The sequence below is a fragment of the Thamnophis elegans genome, chromosome 7 (genome assembly GCF_009769535.1).
Source record: "Thamnophis elegans isolate rThaEle1 chromosome 7, rThaEle1.pri, whole genome shotgun sequence".
NCBI lineage: Eukaryota > Metazoa > Chordata > Lepidosauria > Squamata > Colubridae > Thamnophis > Thamnophis elegans.
The window spans coordinates 70,975,165-70,998,663 of record NC_045547.1 but is presented as its reverse complement, the minus strand read 5'-3'; the positions used below and the strand labels follow the sequence as shown (position 1 = coordinate 70,998,663).

The window sequence follows — 23,499 nt, the reverse complement described above, 5'->3', positions numbered from 1 at the left end:
TATTCAGATAATCAGAAACTGGTAATCAAGCTTACAAGTTTAGTTTTTTTACTGGAGGTTCAGTAATGTATGTTAAAGAAAACGCAGACAATTTGATTCCATCTTACATGTGTTCAGTCGGTTCTCACCAAATTGGAAACTAGTTTTGACGTTGCAAGCTGCATTTGTAAATGTTTTATCCTTTTGACAGGTTGGAAATTACAAGCGGACAGTGAAGCGCATCGATGATGGATACAGACTTTGTGGCGATCTTATGAACTGTATTCATGAGCGTGCAAGAATAGAGAAGGTTTACGCTCAACAGTTAACCGAATGGGCAAAACGATGGAGGCAACTTGTAGAAAAAGGTAAACATGATCATACTTATGCATACGTTTTGGACCTCCAGGCCTGTTTTATCAAACTGGGGGTATTTTAAATTTTAAAACAGTTTGTTTCCACTTTGGAACATTTCCAGAAAGGTTGAAAGACCACAAGAACACTTCCTTCTTAGATCAAAATGGCTAAATTTATGTTTTACAGACAAAGAAATAAAGGGAGGCTAATATAGATCTATTTCAAGCTATTTAGCTCTCATCAGCCAGCCCATACCCTTCTGGGATTTGAACCTGGGCTACTTGCATATTAGATAGATGTATTAACCTCTAAGCCACAGGCTCTCCTTCCTTTGTTGGCTATGCCAGGGGAAATACTTTTTGTCAGGACATCCTGGTGTTATGGGACGGAGCTTACTGCTTCCGCGGATGATTTTTTGTCTTGCTCCAATCAAACTGCTGCTGTTTTGTGTCAGTGTGGGTAGAGATTGAAGATTTGGGATGGTGGCATTTGACTGCCAGCCAGTGTTTGAGGATCCTGGTTTTTAGTTGACGTGATATATTTGTCCCACGTAGAATTGGTTGCAATGGTTACAGTTGATTTTGAGGATTACATTGTTTCTTTCATCCTTCTGTATCTTGTCTTTGGTTTTGGATAATTCCTGGTGGAGTGTGGCTGACTCTCTAGTGCAGTGATGGCACCGAGGGCCGAAAAGGAAGCGCATGCACGTGTTGTGGCTGCGACCAGGAAAAGGAACTGCCCAGGGGCCATATGCACGCGGGAAAATGAACTTCCAGTTTCCAGCATGCACATGTGCACCAACCAGCTAGTCTTCCGGTTACTGGCGTGCATGCATGCGTGACAATCAGCTGGCCAGTGCACATGCTCACATGGGAAAATGGAAGATCAGCTCTTCCAGTTTCCAGAACTGCCACATGCACGATAGCCAGCTGATCGTCACATGCACATGTACGCCAGAAACCCGGAAGCAGAACGGGTGATGCCACACGTGCCAGTCAACATGCTCCACGTGCCACTTTGGGCACGCGTGCCATAGGTTAGCCATCACAGCTGTAGTGTTTTGCTTCTAATATATCTGTGGCTTGTTCAACAAATCATAGTTAACATGTTCTGTGAACTGAACTACGTTTTGGTGTTGGGCCACCTTCTGTCTAGTAAGTTCTCTATCTCTGTGAGATAGTCACCTTCAGCATATTGAGACTTCCATATTTTGCTGTCTGATCTAGCTCAGAATTTTATGATAAGCATAGTACTGTTGCAATACGTCATCAGCCCAGTACATTGAGAAGACAAACTGGTCTTCTGAATCCTGCATATGGTCATAATCTTTCTGGTTCACCAATCAATGCAAACAAAGCAGGTTACATATGGAAGCCACAAGGAAATGGATTCAGATAAAGTTTCATCTAAGATACCTAAATTTGCAGAGCAATATCTCACTTTGAGATTAGGATATTTACAATTGGTCATAGTCTTTATATAATCTTTATGTAAAGGTAAAGGTTTCCCTCGCACATATGTGCTAGTCATTCCCAACTCTAGGGGGCAGTGCTCATTTCCATTTCAAAGCTGAAGAGCCAGCGCTGTCCAAAGACATCTCCGTGGTCATGTGGCCGGCATGACTAAACGCTGAAGGCGCACGGAACGCTGTTACTTTCCCACCAAAGGTGGTTCCTATTTTTCTACTTGCATTTTTACGTGCTTTCTTGCTGGGACAAGTAATGGGAGCTCACTCCGTTACACAGTGCTAGGGATTCGAACCGCCGAACTGCCGACCTTTCTGATCGACAAGCTCAGCATCTTAGCCACTAAGCCACTGCGTCCCTTTTTATCTTTATATAGTCATGATATAATCATTATATAATAGCGCACATTGTGGCACTACTTCCTCACCCTGCTTCTGTCAAAAGAACAAAACCCTTAAATCATTTGGCCATTCCCTTTCCTGTCCAACCTGAGGTAATTTGGGGATAGTAAGAACAGTAACATGTTTTTCTAGTGTGTGTGTGTATTTGTGTGTGTGTGTGTATTTTGCAGATAGATCATTTTTTCCATTCCACTCAGGGCCACAGTATGGGACCGTTGAAAGAGCTTGGCATGCATTTATGTCTGAAGCGGAAAAAGTAAGCGAATTACACCTAGAAGTAAAAAGTGCTCTAATGAACGAGGATTTCGAAAAGATAAAGAACTGGCAGAAGGACTCCTTTCACAAGCAAATGATAGGTGGATTTAAGGAAACTAAGGAAGCAGAAGACGGGTTTAGGAAGGCTCAGAAACCATGGGCTAAAAAATTAAAAGAGGTGAGTAATCTAAAACTGCGTTTCCCCGTCACCTTAACCGTATCCTTGTTTTTCTGCTTTTTGGGTGTCCTGGGCTGCCTCCAAGTATGGTTTGTTTGCTTTCTACTCAAACAAGCGGGGCTGAACTGATTCCAGTGTAGAAGCTGTTGGTCTGCTTTTGGACAGGAACTATTTATTTAAAAAAATAGCGAAACATCTTCTTCCTCAAAAGAAACCAGTCCAGTTGCGTTTTGAAGAAAAACAAAAAGTACCTTTGAGAGCTGGATGACTGACAATCCCCGTAGACAAAATATGGCATCTTACCATACAACATATTAATAAAATCAGGATTAATACCTTGTTTTCCCGAAAATAAGCCCTCCCCGGACAATAAGCCCAATTGGGCTTTTGAGCGCATGCGCTAAAATAAGCCCTCCCCCAAAATAAGCCCGCCCCTAAAATATTTAAACACATGCGCAGCCAGTCGCCGCCATTTCCTGGGAGTGGGGACATGTTCCACGCATCCCGCATGCACCTGCCATCCACGCGGAATGGCCTCACGGAGAGGCCACTCCGGCAAACCCTAGCTACTGTGCCCCTTCTCTTAGTGGCGGCTTCAAAAAGAGTAGCAGGCCCAGGGATGCTAGGGCTGGCAAGAGTGTGCCAGAAACAGAGACAGAACTTCTGGCCCTCTCTGGATCTGCTGATCCGCAGGTTGCAGGCCGAGGTTAAGGGCATCCTGCACCTCAAAAATAATAAGACCTCCCCGAAAATAAGGCCAAGCGCTTATTTGGGCAGGGGGGGTTTCAAAGGAAAATAAGACCCTGTCTTATTTTTGGGAAAACACATTAAACCAAGGAAGCTTTGAATTTATATGTTAATATAAAGTCAGTAACACTACTTAGTTATTCTATAGAAATTTTTCCTCTACAGCAGGGGTGTCAAATGGCCCACAGGTTGCTTAGATCTGGCCTGTGGGGCCACCCTGAAAACAGTAAAGGACCCAGCCTGCAGTGCCTCTGCCAGTGAAAACAGAGCTCAGGAGAGCCGTCCCAAGCTCCGTTTTCACTGGCAGAGGGTTGCAAGAGGCCATCCCAGCCGAAAATAGAGCTTGGGAACCCGTTTTCTCTGGCAGCGCATTCGGGCTGCCAAAGGCCTCCTTGACACAAGTGATGTCAAGGTGGCCCACCTCAGCCCCCTGTGGTCAAACACAACCCTGATGCATCCCTCAATCAAATTGAGTTTTACACCCCTGCTCCACAGAGTCTTCTTTAAGATACCAGTATAGCAAATCTGGAGCGATGGGGAGACGGTCTTGCACAGGTTGCCTGAAAAGCTTTGCTCCCGAGTGAGAAGAAGTGATCCAAGTCAGACAGAGATTCTGTGACTTCTAAATTTCCTCATCATCAGCATCATTTTCTCGAGGCTATGACTTTAGGATCCACACATTCTAAAACACTGTAATTGTTTTCAAGATACATTTCCTATTAATTGTAATAATATTCATCTTCAAGCTTGCTATGGGTGGGTAGGTGGTGGTGGTGGGAATTGTGATTTTACATTTGTTAAAAGGCATCTTCCATAGGTGGAAGCTTCTAAGAAGGCACATCATACAGCGTGCAAGGAAGAAAAAATTGCCGTCTCCAGAGAGGCTAATAGCAAAGCGGACCCAGCGCTGAATCCAGAACAACTGAAAAAATTGCAGGACAAAATTGATAAAAGCAAACAGGATGTGCTTAAGGTAAATCGTATGAATTCTTGAAAACATCACAATCTTTGTGTCAGCATTCCAAGTATCATGCAGAATTAAATCAGAGTCCAAGGCAAAACTATCCTTAAAGTTCCAATTTAATAAGACAGACACGTTGGCAACCGTCTGTGGAATCCCAATTCTGGAAGTTACATCGGATTCCCACCCAGTTGAAAGTTCATGATCTTGTCCCCACGCCCACAAATCCATCACATGGTCCAATCTTCTTCTTCCACACTGGCATCTCCACCCAGTTGGGTCCGGTCAGGTGCAGAGGTGCGGAGACAAAAGATGACCTTGGGCTTCTAGAAAAGAATGACCACAACACATTCCACAATTCTACTCCTTTCTATTCCCCGCTCCCATCTACTACACTAATGAAACAGCATAATGAAATAAGAGAAAGTGTGGCAGGCCAAACATCCTAAAAGGAATATAACTGCAGGCCTGATACTTTGCTTCTAATGAGAACTGTATGTTACTTCGGTCGTGCTGAATCTGTAAGCCTTTTATAGTAAATGTGCCTCACCTTTGATTCATAAATAAAGATGTGAATGAATCCCAGGGAAAGAAAAAGGACCGTATTTTATTTATCTTAATGCTGTTGCATGTTCGGTTACCGTATATTTGATGGGTGTTTGCACAGTCATGTGAGGAGAGAGAGAGAGAGAGAGCGGGAACAGTAGATGATTTAAACTGAACGGTATGAAGCATTAATTGTTGCAAACAGAATGCAAACTTGTTACAATTTGAAGATGCAGTGAAGTGTTATATACAGGTAGTCCTCGACTTACGATCACAGTTTAGTCCCAAAATTTTGTTGCTAAGTGAAATATTTGTTAAGTGAATTATGGCCCCCCATTTTACGAACTTTCTTGCCACATTTGTTAAGTGAGTCACTGATCTTCCCCTGGGTCTGTGAAGGCAGGCAGCTCAACCATCTCTCCCGATGCCTGAGGAGCCTGTACAGTGGTGGGTTTCAAAAATTTTTGGAACCTACTCTGAGGGTGTGCCTCCTTTGTGGGAGTGGCTTGCTGGCCATGTGAACTGGTGGGAGTGGCTTGCCGGCCATGTATTTTCTCTCTCTCTCTCTCTCTCTCTCTCTCTCTCTCTCTCTCTTTCCTTCCTTTTGTCTCTGTCCCTTTTTTCTTTTTTTCTTTCATCTCTCTCTCTCACTCTTTTTCTTTCTTTTTCCTTCCTTCCTTCCTTCCTTCCTTCCTTTCTTTCTCTTTCTCTCTCTCTCTCTGTGTCAATCTGTGTGTGTGTGAGTGTGTGTGTGTGTGTGGCAGTGGTGGGTTTCAAAATTTTTGGGAACCTCTTCTGTAGGTGTGGCCTGCTTTCCGGGTCCACTGGTGGAACCTCTTCTAACCGGTTCGGTAGATTTGACGAACCGGTTCTACCGAATAGGTGCAAACTGGTAGGAACCCACCTCTGAGCCTGAGACAGCATCGTCCTCAGCCCCTGGCCTCTCTAAACATGTCAAGAGAAATGTGCCATCCCTGTTGGATGGTCCTGGTTCAACTCCTCCTCCTCCGAACCAGGCTCCGGTGGAATCCTGACAATATCCTCCCATACTCCACGGCAGCCACCTGCCAGCTACTCTCGCACCAAAGCAGCCACTTGTGCAGCCTCCTGCACTTTGCATTATTTCCTTCCTGCCCACTTACACCACGTTGCCCCCCCCTCACCCATTTGCAGGGTGCCCCGGCACCCCTTTTCCTTCCCGCTTTCCCTAGCACTCACCTACCTGTTGTCCTGCTTGTGAGCCACACAGGACTAGCAACTTCCTGCTGACTTCCCCATTGACTTTGCTTGTTGGAAGCCACTCACCCGTCATGGTCATGTGAGATCCTAACCTAACGACCTGCAATCCTCGTTTAATAACAGCAATGCCCAGGATTGCCGTTGCTAAGTGATGCAGTTCTGTGATGTCGCCCTTTGCAACCGCGTAGCTTAAGTGATGGAAATTCCAGTCCCAACTGCTGCTGCTGTTAAGTGAGGACTACCTGTATTTTGATCTGTCATCTCCCAACGGCTGATAAGATCCCACAGGATCTGTCGGCTGGCGGGCCCCCGGAGGAGAGCCTTCTCTGTGGCTGCTCCGACCCTGTGGAACCAGCTACCCCCAGAGGTCCGGACCTTACCCACTCTCATGACCTTCAGAAAAGCTGTTAAAACCTGGCTGTTCCGGCAGGCCTGGGGCTGTTGACCTTATTGTTAAGGTCCAGCCCCGATCAGAAATGTATGCGTGTTGGGAATTTTAAATTATTCTTTTATTTTGCTTTTCTTTTTTTCCCTTTTTTCTTTCTTTGTAAGCCGCCCGGAATCCTCTGGGATTGGGCGGCCTATAAATTTAACAAACAAACAAACAAACAAACAAATAAATAAATAAATTTAACAAATAAATAAATAAATTTAACAAATAAATCTGAAATACAGGTCCTTCTTTATTTCCAAAACGACTACAAACGGTCCCCCTCTAAAGGAAAATTTCGGTAAGAGAGAGACAGAGAGCAGCATGATTTGAATAACGAAAATACCGTTGTCTAATTGTGTAGCCATTGGAAAATTATATATTTCATATTGATAACTTGATACACTTAACTTTTAAAGACGAAAGAAAAGTATGAAAAGTCTCTTAAAGAGCTGGACAGTGCCACCCCTCAGTATATGGAAAACATGGAGCAGGTATTTGAACAGTGCCAGCAGTTTGAGGAAAAACGCCTGTGTTTCTTCCGGGAAGTGTTGCTAGAAGTTCAGAAACATCTTGACTTGTCTACTGTTTCAAGGTAAGAATTAAGGGGGAGGATGCTGTATGATAGAAATAGCATTCTTTTTAAAAATGTTTTTGAAGCACCTGTTTTTTTTTCCTCCCGAAATGCAGCTGCACATTTACAATACTTTGTCAAGAATGCACTGTATATTTGGTACCTGCTGTGCTTCTGAGCAACCCTTTGTTTTTAAAGTCCCAAAGTGTAGTTTTGCTGGATCACCTACCCTGCTCTATCAAACTGCCTGGCTTCTAAAATGAGATCAGGGGCTGTTGTGGCCCAGACAGTGAGGAGGTTGGGGAGGAACATGGGCCAGTCCTGGAGTCTGGGGAAGGCTCTGATGAGGGCTCTGTGTCAGAGGCAGAGATGGGGTCAGAGCCATATGCCAGTTATCAGCTGCCTTCAGAGTCAGACATCAGTGAGGCAGACGAACAGCTAGAGCCTGTTCCCGGTGTGCGCATGGGCAGAGCTGCCAGATGAAGGGAATAGCTAAAGAACAAGCGTTGACTTGGGAGTAAGGCCACTATGATGATTGGCCCCTCCCAGAGGAAATAAAAGAGGAGCGAAAGTGAGTTTGCAGAGACAATTAGTTCGCTTAATTGGTTCGTGACTCTCTGAGACTCCTTGCCAAGTTCTGAAGAAATTGGCCAGGCAGCTCTCCAAGCCAGATAAGGTCTGTGACCGTAAATCCTCCCTCGAAAGACTTTGCCGGCTGTGAATGAGCAGAATTCCCAGTAAATTAATAAAAGGGTTTTTTGTTGTGACATGGAGTTTGTTTCATGCTCTTGGGAAGCCTGGGTCAGAACAGGCGCCCTGCTTAGGCACCCATTGAGAAAATCCATGTGCTGGCAATCCCAGAGTGGGCCTTTGGTAAGACTGCCTGCTGGCTTTATTTCAATGGACCATGAAAACTTAAAGGGAATTTTAAATGCCTAGTTCTAGAGCTGCTATATATTAGTAATAAAATATTTGCACTGCTTGTGCAAATGGTACTGCTTACCATTTTACTTTGTAAACATATCAAAATCAATATAAACATATTTTAAAAACTACATTGCTGTTCTTAACTTTGTAAGAAAATATAAGACTAAGTAACTTAGCCGTCAGTTCTAATCTTTATTAAAACCTATTGTTTTTTTTTAATTTTTTAAAAAAGTAATCTGTAAGATTACCAATGCGTTAATGATTAGAACTGTCACCTGTTCTAAAGGAATAATGGCTTAAGTTTGTATAAATTTGCTAATTTATAGTCATTCTCCTGAAGAGAGGTAAAAGGTTAAAAAAAATATGCGAAAGAAAAACTGAAAAGGCTTTTCCTTGGTCTCGGTAAAAAGAATCTGGAAATGATCAATTACTCTTAACTTTCACATAGCAGAGAGTAAAACTCAAATCATGTGAAACATGGGATTAGTCCAGCATGTCACAAAATGGAATTCTTTATGTTCATACATTGTAAGGCCGTGATGGAGAGCCTATGACACGCGTGCTCAAAATGCACACTAAGCCATGTCGCCTGGCACGCACAGCCTTGCCTGTTTGTCTTCCAGGTTTCTGGTGCACATGTGATGATCAGCTGACCTTTATGTGCGTGGCAGTGCCAAAAACCGGCCTGGGCATGCGTGCCAGCCAGCTGATCATCAGGTGTGCATGCGTGCTAGAACCCGGGAGTTTGGCTTCTCCAGAGCGTGGTCCTGATGATCAGGCATGCGCATACTCGCGCAACATTTCCACATGACCATCTCGGTACTCGGTGCTGAAAAGTTTTGCCATCATTGTTGTAATGCATACTGGTATATAACAGGTATATATCTTTAGCAATGCATAGACAATTGAGTTTTGAGAATAGCAATAGCAATAGCAGTTAGACTTATATACCACTTCATAGGGCTTTCAGCCCTCTCTAAGCGGTTTACAGAGTCAGCATATTGCCCCCAACAATCCGGGTCCTCATTTTACCCACCTCGGAAGGATGGGAGGCTGAGTCAACCCTGAGCCGGTGAGATTTGAACAGCCAACTGCAGTCAGCTGAAGTAGCCTGCAGTACTGCACTCTAACCACTGCGCCACCTCGGCTCAGAATCAGGAGTAGTGTGTTCTATATATCTAATTTCCATGAATGTCATTGTGACATCTGCTTTAAAGAAGTTCTGTTTAACTTTTTATTTTGAATGTGAAAGATCAATTGAGGTCACAAAAGTAACTGAAAGACAAGAATTGAAAAAGGGCTGCTGAACCAGATTCCCTTGGGTTAACTCTCTTGTCAGTGGCTGTATAAATTTGCATAATCCTATTGTCAATACTTATGAATGACCTGTGTAAACTTTGGTAAAACTTTAAAATTGTAATTTTGCTACATAAATTGAACCAAAATAATGTACTTTTTTCTGATGCTTCCAATAACATTTTAATTAGATGTATTTTATTTTTGGCTTGGCATGTTGGTTCAATTTTTCTTTTCATATAAATTGAAGTTATCTGGTATTAGGAGAAAAAAAAATAGAGAGATTTCCTCATTCGTAGATATTCATATGAAAATTCTCAAATGATCTTTAGGCAAAGTAAGGATTGCCCTGTTCTTCTAATTGGAGATTTGTAATGATTTGTAAAAATGTTCTTCTTGCAGCTATAAAAATATTTATCGTGACATGGAGCAGAGCATTAAAGCAGCGGATGCGGTTGAAGATCTAAGGTGGTTCAGGGCTAACCATGGACCTGGCATGTCTATGAACTGGCCCCAGTTTGAGGTAAAGGTTTTACTTAGTTTGTGGTCCTTCTTGCAATTGCTTGAAGCTTCTTTTGTAAAGCTTATAAGAGAAGAAATATATTCTTTTGGTTCTTAGAAGAATAGCATAGGTATGCCTAATTGTTCTGTTCCCCTCCTCCGTCCAGTAACGCATGCCGAGACGAGCTTAACTGGAATGTACTTTAATTAGCAAAACAACAAAACCTCGGTGGCTGAAAGCCAAGCATAACAAACAGATAAGGACCTTGGCAGCAACTCAGACAAACTCAGGCAGCAATAAACACAGATAAGACTTGGCAGCAATCCAGCCTGCCAAGCTCACAGAACTGTCCTCCAAAATTCAATTCCTGTGTTGATTTCTACAAAGAGGGCCATGTGGACAAGTAGCTTTTATAGTCTGGAGAGGAGCCTAATGACCACCAGCTGAGTACAATCACCTCCTGTAATTGCGTAATTGTTCCTGACGCCTAGTAGCTCTTCGATGACGTGCATCCAGGAACAACTCACTGCTGGCTTCTGGATCACTCTCCCTTGTCTCCTCCCCACTGGTCCAAGGCTCAGGCGCCACCTGGTGGCCAACCAATCTCTCTGCGCCCTGCTCGGAGTCAGAACCCTGTCCAGGGTCCTCCACCTCCTCCAGAGCCGACTCATAGGGCCCCGCGCTGTCAGAATCTGGTGGCAGCTCCAACGGCTCCTGCTGGGCCACAACACCTAACTTTAGGGAGAATAACCCAAAGGTGCTTTTTTTTCAAGAGGCAACTGGATTTTCTGTTTTTTCTTCGAAGATGTTTCGCTTCTCATTCAAGAAGCTTCTTCAGCTCCGAGAAGCTCCTTGGATGAGAAGAGAAATGTCTTCAAAGAAAAAAAACAGAAAATCCAGTTGCCTCTTGAAAAAAAAAGCACCTTTCGGCTGACCTTGAGGACTAAAAATCTCCATAGACATGATGGGAGAACACATATCTTCCCCAGTACCACAAATCTAGGAAGCAAAATAGGGAGACGGCTTTTAATTAAAGTGTTGGTAAATGTACTTTGATTGAACTTGAAAATATAAGCAGCATTCATCCTGGTTAATTCTAGAATGGGAGACTTTTATGAAACTTCATGGTATAGGTTTGGAAATCAAAAAAATATCACGCCAGGCGGTAGTGGAGTCAGAATCATAGAATAGAATCATACAATCAAAGATGATCGCTGTGAGCAGCGCAATCACATGGTGTTGCATTTTATGACAGTGTTGCTTAGTGACAGTGATTCCTGTTCCTATTGGCATCATAAGTAGAGGACTACATACCTATACTAGATACAATGACAGTAAGCTGGCCAGATTCTTTTTGGAATGGAGTGGCCTCAACAAATCTAAAATACATAAATGCATAGGACAAAATTTAGCCTTGAAGTTCCCTGGATTCAAAGTTAATATGAATGATACTTTACACGTATTATTTTATATAGTACTAGCTGATAACAAGGCGTTGCCCGGACCAAACATAATTTCTAATGTTGGATTTTTCCCCTTACCAGAGGGAGTTCCCTTGTGGAGTACCGTGAAGCTGTTACCTTTGCAACTTCACTGCGCTGTACAGTTGAAGCCAGTACGGCAATACGGCAAAACAGGCTGTATCTTAACAGAACACACACCCCGAGGGGTGTTAGGGGCGTCTTACCCCCACAGTATTTTTCTCTAGAGTGTAAGTCATCTGTGTACCAATTATGCTGGAACACACAAACACACAGACAGCCATTTATATATATATATATAAATATTTATCAGCACAAATACAACATATATATATATATATATATATATATATATATATATATATATATATATATATATATATATATATATGTTTTTTTTTATTTGTGCTGATAAATAAATAAAGGGAGACTAGTATAGATCTATTTCAAGCTATTTAGCTCTCATCAGCTAGCCATACCCTTACTGGGATTTGAACCTGGGCTATATTGCACACTAGGCATACTAGGCAGAGATCTTAGCCAATAGGCCACAGGCTCTTATCCGTTTATCAGCGAAGCCAGGGTGAAAGGTATCTATTAGATTTTTTACAACCCCTGGTAAGCCCCAATTATGGGAGGAAGCTAACTGCTTCCATCATCTGTCCTTCGGCTCGTCACAAGAGTCCATCACGACAGAAACCCAATATTTTTACTGTTGCCTTTGTTATATTTGTGGTTTTTTTTATTTGTGCTGATAAATAAATAAAGGGAGACTAGTATAGATCTATTTCAAGCTATTTAGCTCTCATCAGCTAGCCACATACCCTTACTGGGATTTGAACCTGGGTTATATTGCACACTAGGCATACTAGGCAGAGATCTTAGCCAATAGGCCACAGGCTCTTATCCGTTTATCAGCGAAGCCAGGGTGAAAGGTATCTATTAGATTTTTTACAACCCCTGGTAAGCCCCAATTATGGGAGGAAGCTAACTGCTTCCATCATCTGTCCTTCGGCTCGTCACAAGAGTCCATCACGACAGAAACCCAATATTTTTACTGTTGCCTTTGTTATATTTGTGGTTTTTTTTATTTGTGCTGATAAATAAATAAAGGGAGACTAGTATAGATCTATTTCAAGCTATTTAGCTCTCATCAGCTAGCCACATACCCTTACTGGGATTTGAACCTGGGTTATATTGCACACTAGGCATACTAGGCAGAGATCTTAGCCAATAGGCCACAGGCTCTTATCCGTTTATCAGCGAAGCCAGGGTGAAAGGTATCTATTAGATTTTTTACAACCCCTGGTAAGCCCCAATTATGGGAGGAAGCTAACTGCTTCCATCATCTGTCCTTCGGCTCGTCACAAGAGTCCATCACGACAGAAACCCAATATTTTTACTGTTGCCTTTGTTATATTTGTGTTTTTTTTTTATTTTTATTTGTGCTGATAAATAAATAAAGGGAGACTAGTATAGATCTATTTCAAGCTATTTAGCTCTCATCAGCTAGCCATACCCTTACTGGGATTTGAACCTGGGCTATATTTAGTTAGCTTCCTCCCATAATTGGGGCTTACCAGGGGTTGTAAAAAATCTAATAGATACCTTTCACCCTGGCTTCGCTGATAAACGGATAAGAGCCTGTGGCCTATTGGCTAAGATCTCTGCCTAGTATGCCTAGTGTGCAATATAGCCCAGGTTCAAATCCCAGTAAGGGTATGGCTAGCTGATGAGAGCTAAATAGCTTGAAATAGATCTATACTAGTCTCCCTTTATTTATCAGCACAAATAAAAAAACAAAACACAAATATAACAAAGGCAACAGTAAAAATATTGGGTTTCTGTCGTGATGGACTCTTGTGACGAGCCGAAGGACAGATGATGGAAGCAGTTAGCTTCCTCCCATAATTGGGGCTTACCAGGGGTTGTAAAAAAACTAATATATATATATATATATATATATATATATATATATATATATATATATATATATATATATATATATATATATGATAGAGAGATAAAGATAGATAGATAGATCGATAGATAGATGACAGATAGATAGATAGATAGATAGATAGATAGATAGATAGATGATAGATAGAAAGAGAGAGAGCGAGAGAGAGATAAATAGATAGATAGATAGATAGATAGATAGATAGATAGATAGATAGATAGATAGATAGATAGATAGATAGATAGATAGATAAGCACATAATTATTTTGGGGAACAGAAAGGATCACCCAGGGTGTACAGAACAAGATAACTGTTAGTATTTAAAGGTTTGTTTGTCTAATGCTGCTTTTGGGGTGAGAAGATTGTCTTAAATTCTGGAGCACTTTGACAGAAAAATATAGTGTTTTTTCTAGAGTAGTATAAGTATAATCTTTATTGTCATTGTACTTAAATACAACGAGATTGGTTGTAGTCTGCTTGATGACCTCTATAAAATTAGGCTGCAGCATTAAATTATATGGATGTTATGGGAAAGCTATGAAATTATCTAGAATTTGATTGAGGAGATACATTTGAGCAGAGGATATTGGTAAAATAATATGCAAAAGAAATTGGGTATCATGTTAATTGTTGATTAATGGTAAAATCCAGCATATAGTGCTAATTTTTAATTTTAATTAGTAGACATATGATACATTGTAAATAAATAAATGTTTTGTGTTTCATCTAATTGTGAAGTATTAATAGACTATTGCATTTGTTTCAAGTGGGATAATGTAGCTTTTAATCTCATGTGTACTTTTTAATCTGTGTATTTATTTCAAATGACATAAACAGCAAGCTTTTGAAAAAACAAACAGATAAAAGTTTTAAAATGAGTTAGAATAAAATATCATTTTTCCTAACAATCATTTTATTTGCTTTTCATGCAACAAGGATGAAGTAAGTGTTAACTTTATGTAGAACAATATTTTAATTTTCTTATTTAAACTTCATAAATCATCATCAAAACCCATTGCATCATATTCCATTTTAGGTATACTTTTTCAACTTCCTTCTATTATGGTTTATTTCAAAATACAGTTACTTATTTAAGTTTAGATGCAGGCTTTCCAAATCATAAGATTGCCTTATGATTAAGACATTAAGGACCAAAATCAGCCATCTGCCCACTAAAGGAAACAGATGGGAACAAACTTTCTGCCAGTATCCTTTGAAAAATTCTTTGAAGAAGAAGCTGTGATACAGTCATGTCAGGTCAAAGGATGTAGAAATAAACATTTTATATGCCTAACCTTAAATTATACTAAATGCCAGAGATCATTTTGAACCTTGAATCCTTGGTTCTGCTTATATCAGTGGTTCTCAACCTTCCCAATGTCGCGACCCTTTAATACAGTTCCTCATGTTGTGGTGACCCCCAACCATAAAATTGGTGTCTTGGTTCCTAAGACCATCAAAAATATGTGTTTTACTATGTTCTTAGGTGACCCCTGTGAAAGCGTCATTCGACCCCCAAAGTGGTCCCGACCCACAGGTTGAGAACCACTGGCTTATATGATTCAGGGTATATCAGGTGTGTTAAGGGCATACTATTTCTTTCATGTTTTGTATGAGAAAATTTGAAGTACAGGATGGGGTAATGAGAAAGAAATGTAGAAAAGCACTGGGGCAAAGCAGTGCTTTCATTTGTTATTCTAAACCAGAGGCGTCAAACTGGATTACTTCGAAGGCCGGATTAGCATTGTAGTTCCACTCCACCAGACGTGGGTTGCTCCTGGTTCGGACGAACCGATAGTGGAATTCAGGTCTGGGGTCACACAACCAGCAGTGACCCAGGCCTGCCATGACCCTGAACTGGTTCCCTCGCTGCCGCTGGGCTGCCGCCATTTTAGTTTTTAGTGACTGCCCATGCACAGTTCACTGTAAATTATTCTGCACATGCGCGAAGAACAATTTACATTGAACAGTGCATGCGCACGGGTTGCAAACTGGTAGTAAGCAAAAGACCGGGCCACAGTGCCTCTAGCAGCCAAAACGGAGCGTGTGGGGGGGGGGGCATGCACGACCCTCCCTGTACCCCATTTTCGGCCTGGATGACCTCCTGCAACACTTTGCTTGGCAAAACAGCATAGGGAGGCTGTGTGTGACCACACCGTGCCCCATGTTGGCCGGCAAACTGCTGCTGAAGGCCATCCAGGCTGAAAACGGGGCACAAGGGGGCCACGCTTGCCCCTCCATGCCTCGTTTTGGCTGCCAGAGGCACTGTGGGCCGGTCCTTTGTTATTTACAGACCGGCCCCATGGGCCAGATTTAAGCACCCTACGGGCTGGATTCAGCCCACGGGCCTTGAGTTTGACACCCCCGTTCTAAACCATAGACATGGATCCTTAATATAATGTGTCTCAGTTGACAAACCATTAATTTCAGTAGGCTAGAAATGTGGAAACTGAAAACAGGCACAATTGAGATGAGTACTTTAATTGAACTACTGCTTAAAGAGGCAAAATATGTTACATCTTTCGTCTGTGATAATCCTAGCAAACAGGATCTTTTCTACTGGGTGGATGTAATTTTGACCTGTGTAATATTTCAAACTCGTTTTGTTGCCTTCTAATGTTAATAAATTGCTTCTCTTTAGGATCTCTCTCACAGTAGAGGACATTCATCTTTAGGGAAGAGCAGGCTTGGAATTAAGAAGGGATTTTGTCCCAGCTGTATAGAAATTACCATGTTGTTTTTGAATATAACGGAGACCTCCAAGCCATGGTGGCTGATGTTCTCTGGTAGCAAATTTCTTCAAACGTTTTTGTGGTTCTTTGCAATAGGACTGGTCAGCTGATCTGAATCGTTCTCTGAGTAGAAGGGAGAAAAAAAAGGCAACGGATGGTGTGACTTTGACCAATATTAACCAAACAGGGGATCAGCAATCGCCGCAAAAAAATAGCAGGTAGATGATTTTTAAAAGATTTTTATTTACTCAAGTTTCAAATCGGGGTTTGCAAATATTTGGGATATTTTAAAACTGGGTCAATTGGAAGAATTTGGGTTTTAAGTTCCACTATCTCAAGGAAAAATGAGAAATAATTTTAAGATTACATGGACATCCTTGTGTTAAACTTGATGATAATAGTCAAAGTATGATTTGTAGCCAAGAATGTACAAAAGAGACAACAGGTGTACAGGACAGTAATTGGGTCTAACTGTAACAAAGGAAAATGGTTTCTGTAGTCTGCCAGATAATAGTGGTGGATGAATAGTAGCACACTATATCTTGCCCAACAGAGCTTTTATCCCAAGCTTTGTAGCTCCAGATTCAATTTTTTGGGGAATGCTTGAGTCTTCTACATTAGTTAATTATTATTTGTTCTAATATTATGTCCATTTGTGTCAAATGATAGACTTCTGTAAGGGAAATTCAAGGGCCATCATTCTCATGTACCACTATGTACAAGCAAAACAAATAAAATAAAATAAAATAATGGAAGAGCATGTAAAGTCTCTTTACGATACTGTAAAGCAAGTTTGGGAATTTTGGGAATTCCCAATTTAATCCCCAATTTACACACTTTTAAAAATTACGATCGTGGTTAGGAGAGGGTAACAGCAGAGTTACAGAGTAACATATTTCTGATGACCCTGGAAAGGATTTTAAAAGGTGAAATGTATGCCCCAAATGTTGCAGACATCATAATTTTAAAATTTCACCTTCCCCCCCCCAAAATGACATTCCCCCTCCTTTCTGGTGCTGTGGCCCCTGTGCAATGACCATACAAACTGTAAGCCCCTAGACCAAAAATATTGCTCAGCAGCACTTATTCAGCTAGTCCTTGGCTTACAACCATAGCAAAGTCCAACCTTTCTGTTGTTAAGTGAGACATTTGTTAAGTGAGTTTTGCCCCGTTTTATGACTTTTCTTGCCACAGTTGTTGAGTGAATCACTGCAAGTTGATGAGGTGGTAACTTTGTTGTTAAGTGAATCCGGCTTCCCCATTGACTTTGCTTGTCAGAAGGTCACCAAACTTGATCGTGATGACCCCCTAAGAGGCTGCAAGTGTCATAAATATGAGCCAAGCTTCTGAATTTTGGTTACGTGATCATGAGGATACTGCAAACATAACTATGAAAGACAGCTGTACGTCACATTTTTAGTGCCATTGTGAGTTTGAACAGTCACTAAACGGACTGTTGTACTAGAGCACTACACCAGTTTTTCTTTCCCTGAAGGGGGCTTAGTGTATAGAAAGCTAAGCTGCTAAGAAAGACTTTTGCAAGAATTTCCCCCCAGCTCCTAATATATGTGTCAGGTTTCCAAAATATGCCCTAATTGATTCATGAGTCTCAAGTCAAATTTCAAAAGAAAATCAGTCATTCATTAGGAGCATTTTGGCAATGCCTTGTTTGTGAAGTCAGATCTTAGCCTTATTTTGATTTGCAGCTGAACTTTACCCCCTTTTCCCTCCCGTCAGTCTGTGTCATAAATCACATTCCCCAATGAGGTGCACCCCTCCCAAGTCTGCTGCGGTAATCTGAGATCCGACTCTAGCCAAAAGTACGTGTGGAATGCGACACACACACCCTCCTTTCCTCACTATGGCAACTTTACGAGTTGACAATGTGTGTGCGTGTGTGTTCTTTTTCAAGGTGTTTTTGGTTTCCTTTTATTAACATTTCATAAACAAGGAATAGACTTACATTCAATTATCTAGCTTCATGAATTCAAAAGGACTATTAGTCAGTGCATACGTATATTAATAAATAGAACTGAGTATTTTAATTCAGGTAGTCCTTGTCTTACAACAATTAATTTAGTGATTGTTGAAAGTTACAATGGCATAGAAAAACAAATGACTTACGACTGTTTTTCACACTGACAACTATTGCAGCATCTCCGTGTCCTGTGATCGGAAACCAGATGCTTGACAACTGGTTCGTATTTATGACGGTTGCAGTGTCCCAGGGTCATGTGATCACCTTCTGTGACCTTCTAAGGCAGTGTTTCTCAACCTTGGCAACTTGAAGATGTCTGGACTTCAACTCCCAGAATTCCCCAGCCAGCATTCGCTGGCTGGGGAATTCTGGGATTTGAAGTCCAGACATCTTCAAGTTGCCAAGGTTGAGAAACACTGTTCTAAGGGGAAGTGGTCATCTGGGGAAGCCACATTCACTTAACAACCATGTTACTAACTTAACAAGTGCAGTGATTCACTTAACAACTAGGGCAAGAAAGATCATAAAATGGGGCAAAACTCAACAAATGTCTCACTTAAGAACAGAAATCTTGGGTTCAATTGTGGTCATAAGTCAAGGACTACCTCTAGTGTGTTAATATTAAGGTCTCTCTGGGGCTTGGGAATTGGACCATATGTCCTAAATCACTTTTCTATGAGGGGCTGCCCTGCAGTCATATAAGTGCAACCACAGAGATTTCTGTAACTCCTGTTGTTATTCCAGATATTGCCAGTATGTAGAAATTATGCCAGGAGTATCCCACTTAACATGTTAGAGTTTAGAGGGCTGGCTAAGCATAATTTAATGATATCTCTGGTGAATAAGTTTTTTCCAATTAATTTGTGGCTCATTAAAGTTTAAGTGATTGCTTAACTTTCATAACACAATGTGTTTCTGATATAAATGCCTTGTACCATACAGGGCCTCAAAGGTTTGTTAATGACTTGCGATTTAGTGCTGTCCTTCAGTACATCAGCATATATTCCTGTACACTGAAAACTATCCTGATATATGAACAACGTATTTAACAAGCAGTGTTTCGTCCATATAAAATTCTCCTTAAAGTCTGGTTTCTTCAATTTCTTTTTATTCTCTTATGATAAGAATGAAAGTTGGAAGCTCATTAAAGAGAGATCCTACCATCAACTAAGGAGAAATTTCCTGACAGTGAGTGCAATTAACCAATGGCATTGCCTCCTGGAGTTGTGACTGCTCCATCGCTGGAGGTTTTCAAGAAAAGATTGTTTGTCCAGACTGATATAAGGTCTCTTGCCTTTGGCAGAACAGACTAGTCCAGTGGTCTCCAACCTTGGAAACTTTTAAGACTTATGGGCTTCAATTCCCAGAGTTCCAACGAAGTTGGCTGAGGAGTTCTGGGAGTTGAAGTCCTCCAGGCTTAAAGTTGCCAAGGTTGAAGACCCCTGAAGACTTCCAAAGTTCCTTCCAGTTTTATGATTGTATTATGATAGGTGTTGAACTGCTCAATGCTTTTCTCTCTTAACTCCATGCTTCCTTGGAGATACACTGCTGCTTTCCTCGGGAGTTAAGACCCATTAAATCAATAGAAACTTTGCAAAATGAGTGCTACATTATGAAGCTACTTTTAAATGCTTTCAAATACTTGTTTTCAAAAGATCCAAAAGGTATTATCATAATGCTAAATTTAGTAACAGTCCTTCTTGGCATGAAATTAGCCAAGTAGCTGGCTCCATTTACATTATAAATAAGGCCTGAAGCATAGGCCTTTTCAGGTTGCTGTCAATTGTACTTATACCCACAAACTCTGAAGCATCTCTCCATTTTTATTGCTTAGCAAATTTATTTGTATGTTAGGTATTACAGTTCATTGTTCACTGTCTTCCAGTGTATAAACTGAATTCGATTCACCATATTTTTCGGAGTATAAGATGCACCTTTTTCCCTCAAAAAAGGGTGAAAATCTGGGTGTGTCTTATACACTGAATACAGCATTTATTCAGTGTATAAGACGTCCCCTTCACCAAAATGACCACGCATAGCCTTTAGGAGGCTTCCAGAGTGCTCCTGGGGGCTGGAGAGGACAGAAATGAGGGGAAAACGGGCCTTTTTTTGCTCGTTTTTGCCCCCCCCAGCCCCCAGGAGTACTCTATAAGCCTCTTAAAGGCTAGGCATTCCCTTTTTAAAAAAACAAAAAACGAACCCGTTTCCACGAAAAACAGGCCATTTTTGGGAGGTCTGCAGAGTGCAAAAACCTTTTTTTTAAATTTGCCTCTTCAAAATCTTGGTGCGTCTTATACTCCAGTGCGTCTTATACTCCAAAAAATATGGTACTTTTTAATTAACCATTGTAACTGAGAAAAACTGTTTCTGAAGAGAAATGAATTAAAAACGTCCATCTTAGGAGGAAGATGGAGACATGCTAACTTTTCTCTTTAAAGATTTTTTAAAAAATAAAATGCAACAAATAAACGAACTTATATTTCTGTTGTTACCTGTTTATACCTATGTGTGTGTTGGCTCCCTGAAATGATAGGGTCACCTTAACCCTTTTTTTCCCTCCCAAATAGCAACCTTAGTGTCCCGAGTAACACAGTGCAATCAGTACAGTCAAGTTACAATCCCTTTGAAGACGAAGAAGATTCTGGAAGTACTGTCAGTGAAAAGGAGGACAATAAGATCAAAAAGTTGGTGAAAGACTGTTCTCAACTTGTTGTTTTTTTTCTTGCTTACACTTCTCTATCCAGGGTTTCCAACTCTGGGCTTCTTCAAAACCATTGTGTGCATGAAGTTCTTGCTCAGAGGTTACATACCTTTTGCAGACTTGACTAACCCACCAGTGCTCTCTTCCTGTTTTGTTTTTGGATTGGTTTTTTCCTTCACTGATTCCACAGACATGGTCTTTGGTAGTGTGCTTTGAAACCATTACTGGAATTTTTACCACTGGCTGTATTCATTTGGATATGTTCCCTTAGGAATCTCTCTTTTATCACCTAACATTTTTCCTTAAACGAATTATCTTTCCAGTGTTGGTGTTGAACTACTGGTTCATAGCTTATACACGTACTCTACATATGCTTCTCCGTGCACTGTTAATACTGACTTTTCTCTGGTTGTTTGACATAACAAAACATCTCATGATTAAATAGGAGCCCTTGTGGGCCGCCATAGTGGTATATTTACCGCTCTTGCCCATTCGTTCAGCTAAGCCAAGCTAAAATAATGTGTTCTTTGTGTTTAGTGTTAGCAGCTATGAGAAAAACCAGAGTTTGGGGGCCGAATGGTCTGATGAAGAAACCAGCAATCCGTTTTCATCCAATGACGCCCAAGGAGAATCGAATCCATTTGATGACGATGTTTCCCCTGCGGTGGAAGTGAGAGTACGAGCCCTCTATGATTATGAAGGCCAAGAGCATGATGAATTGAGCTTTAAGACTGGTATGTCTTGTCTGGTTGCATTACATATTTTTATACCATAGGGAATGCAAGAAAATTCAGGTCTATGATGTGTCTGTTTTTCAAAAGATTTGTGGTGCTTTTTATTTTTTTGAAAAAGTTTTTAATTTTAATTCCCTATATATAACTATAAGTATATCATTACATCTGAACAAAAAAAAATGTATTGTCCATTATTATATCATTCCCTCAACTCAGAACAGCTATTATTTGCTCTTCTGCTTTCAATACACCATATTATACCCTATTTCACCGCCATCCTAACTCCTCTCCCTCTCTCCTCCTCTCTACCTCCTTTCTTTCCTCTACCATCCCTCTCTTCTCTACTTCCCCTTCCTCTTGCCTTCTCTCTCCTCTTTCCACTCCTTCTTTCTCTCCTACTTCCCCCTCCTCGACTTTCTATTTCCCTCTCTCCTGTCTCCTTTTTCTTCTTACCTCTTCCTTTCCTTTCCACTCTCTCTAATTAATTTACATGGTGTATTTCAGCATCTGAGCACACTTCATTTAATATATACAATACAATACAATACAATACAATACAATACAATACAATACAAGCAGAGTTGGAAGGAACCTTGGAGGTCTTCTAGTCCCCCTGCCTAGGCAGGAAACCGTATACCATTTCAAACAAATGGCTATCCAACATCTTTTTTTTTTTCTATATCAAAGATTCTTTTATTACATTTTCATTTTCCTTTATACAATCACTTAAATACTGTGCAGTTAAAAAAAAAGAAGCAATAAACAACTCATAACACTTCTATCCTACATACACCCTTCCTTCTACCCCTCCAACTTTCATTTCTCCCTTCCAACAATCCCCTCTTCTACTTCCCCTCCCCCTCAGCCATTCCTTTCTCCCCTTCCCACCATCTCACCCTCCTTACATTCCCTTCTCACTCCCTCTTAATTCCCCCCTCTTCTTTCCCTCTACACCTCACTTCGGTGTATTTCTAGTATTCATTGGTCTATTTGTTTTGTACTAAAACAAAAGAAAAATAAAAGGAGAAGAAAGAAGAAAAGGAAAAAAAAAGCAACAGTATCCAAGTGCATTCATTGTTCTGAAAATTGAGTCTATACTTCCACCCTCCCCCCCACCCACCCCCTGAACCCCCCTCCCTGCCCCCCTTCCGACTTCCCAGGTCCCATTCCCGGCATTGTTCTTTATCAAGCAAAGTCTGGAGTATATTGAAACCAAATAGATTAGAAGTTACAAAATAATAAAAAATAATAAAAAATAAAGAACAAAAAAGAAAAGAATAATAAAAAGAAAAAAAGGGGGGGGGAACCCCCCCAAGAAAGGGAAGTCAATATACTCTCTAACATTAAACTCAACTTCTCATTATTTTTAAAATCTTAAACAATGTCTTTACCTGCTTCCGCATATAAATTCTATACCTCCCATCCTGCCTTTACCCGTGTCTGCATATATATTTTATCCTCATCCATTGCTCCTCTCATATTTACTCCACCCTCGTGTAGACTCTCCAGATAATCTTTCTTAACCTTGTATTCAAATAACAATTTATACAAAAATCAGCTTACATTCTGGATCAAGGTAATCTAATTGAACTTTCACTACCCTTCCATCTACCCCACGCCACCCGACTCCATTCATCCCAAACCACAATCCAAGAAAACTACGATCTCCGCTCTCCTCGCCCCAAAGAATAGATCATGCGCAGTTTAAATTAAGATTCAAACAAGTCTTATATAAGTCCCATACAATATATGTCCAAATTCAGCACCGCTTCTTTCAGTCTCAATATCTCTTCAGCTTTGTCATTTTATACCAGACTGGAGTCCTGAAATTTTATTCAAATTAAAAATTTAAGAAGTATTTTAAAGGCATAGCTGGATCTTTATTCTTTACTCTTCTGCCCTTCTGGAAAGGGAAAGCAACACCCTCCGCCTTGTAGCCACGTGTCCCGCTGCTTATCTTCTCCTTCTCCTTGTCTTTCTCCAAGTCCGGGTGAATCAGGAAGTCCCGCCTTCAGAGTTTTGTAGTAAAAATCTCGGGCTTCGCAAACAGAATTG

The 23,499-nt window shown here is 40.9% G+C and overlaps 1 protein-coding gene across 3 annotated transcripts in view; it reads left to right on the top strand.

The window, feature by feature from the left end:
* Nucleotides 1-23,499, top strand: part of PACSIN2 (protein kinase C and casein kinase substrate in neurons 2) — a 62,862-nt gene that overhangs the window by 32,519 nt on the left and 6,844 nt on the right. For 2 of the 3 annotated variants that reach the window (XM_032220886.1, XM_032220884.1), the window contains 8 exons: nucleotides 191-347; nucleotides 2,401-2,636; nucleotides 4,201-4,356; nucleotides 6,979-7,154; nucleotides 9,759-9,879; nucleotides 16,128-16,249; nucleotides 20,577-20,693; nucleotides 21,248-21,444. In XM_032220886.1, the coding sequence (XP_032076777.1) occupies nucleotides 254-347; nucleotides 2,401-2,636; nucleotides 4,201-4,356; nucleotides 6,979-7,154; nucleotides 9,759-9,879; nucleotides 16,128-16,249; nucleotides 20,577-20,693; nucleotides 21,248-21,444 (1,219 nt within the window). In that variant the 5' untranslated portion in view covers nucleotides 191-253. The remainder of the gene's footprint in view (nucleotides 1-190; nucleotides 348-2,400; nucleotides 2,637-4,200; nucleotides 4,357-6,978; nucleotides 7,155-9,758; nucleotides 9,880-16,127; nucleotides 16,250-20,576; nucleotides 20,694-21,247; nucleotides 21,445-23,499) is intronic. The other variant, XM_032220885.1, reaches the window with a different exon arrangement.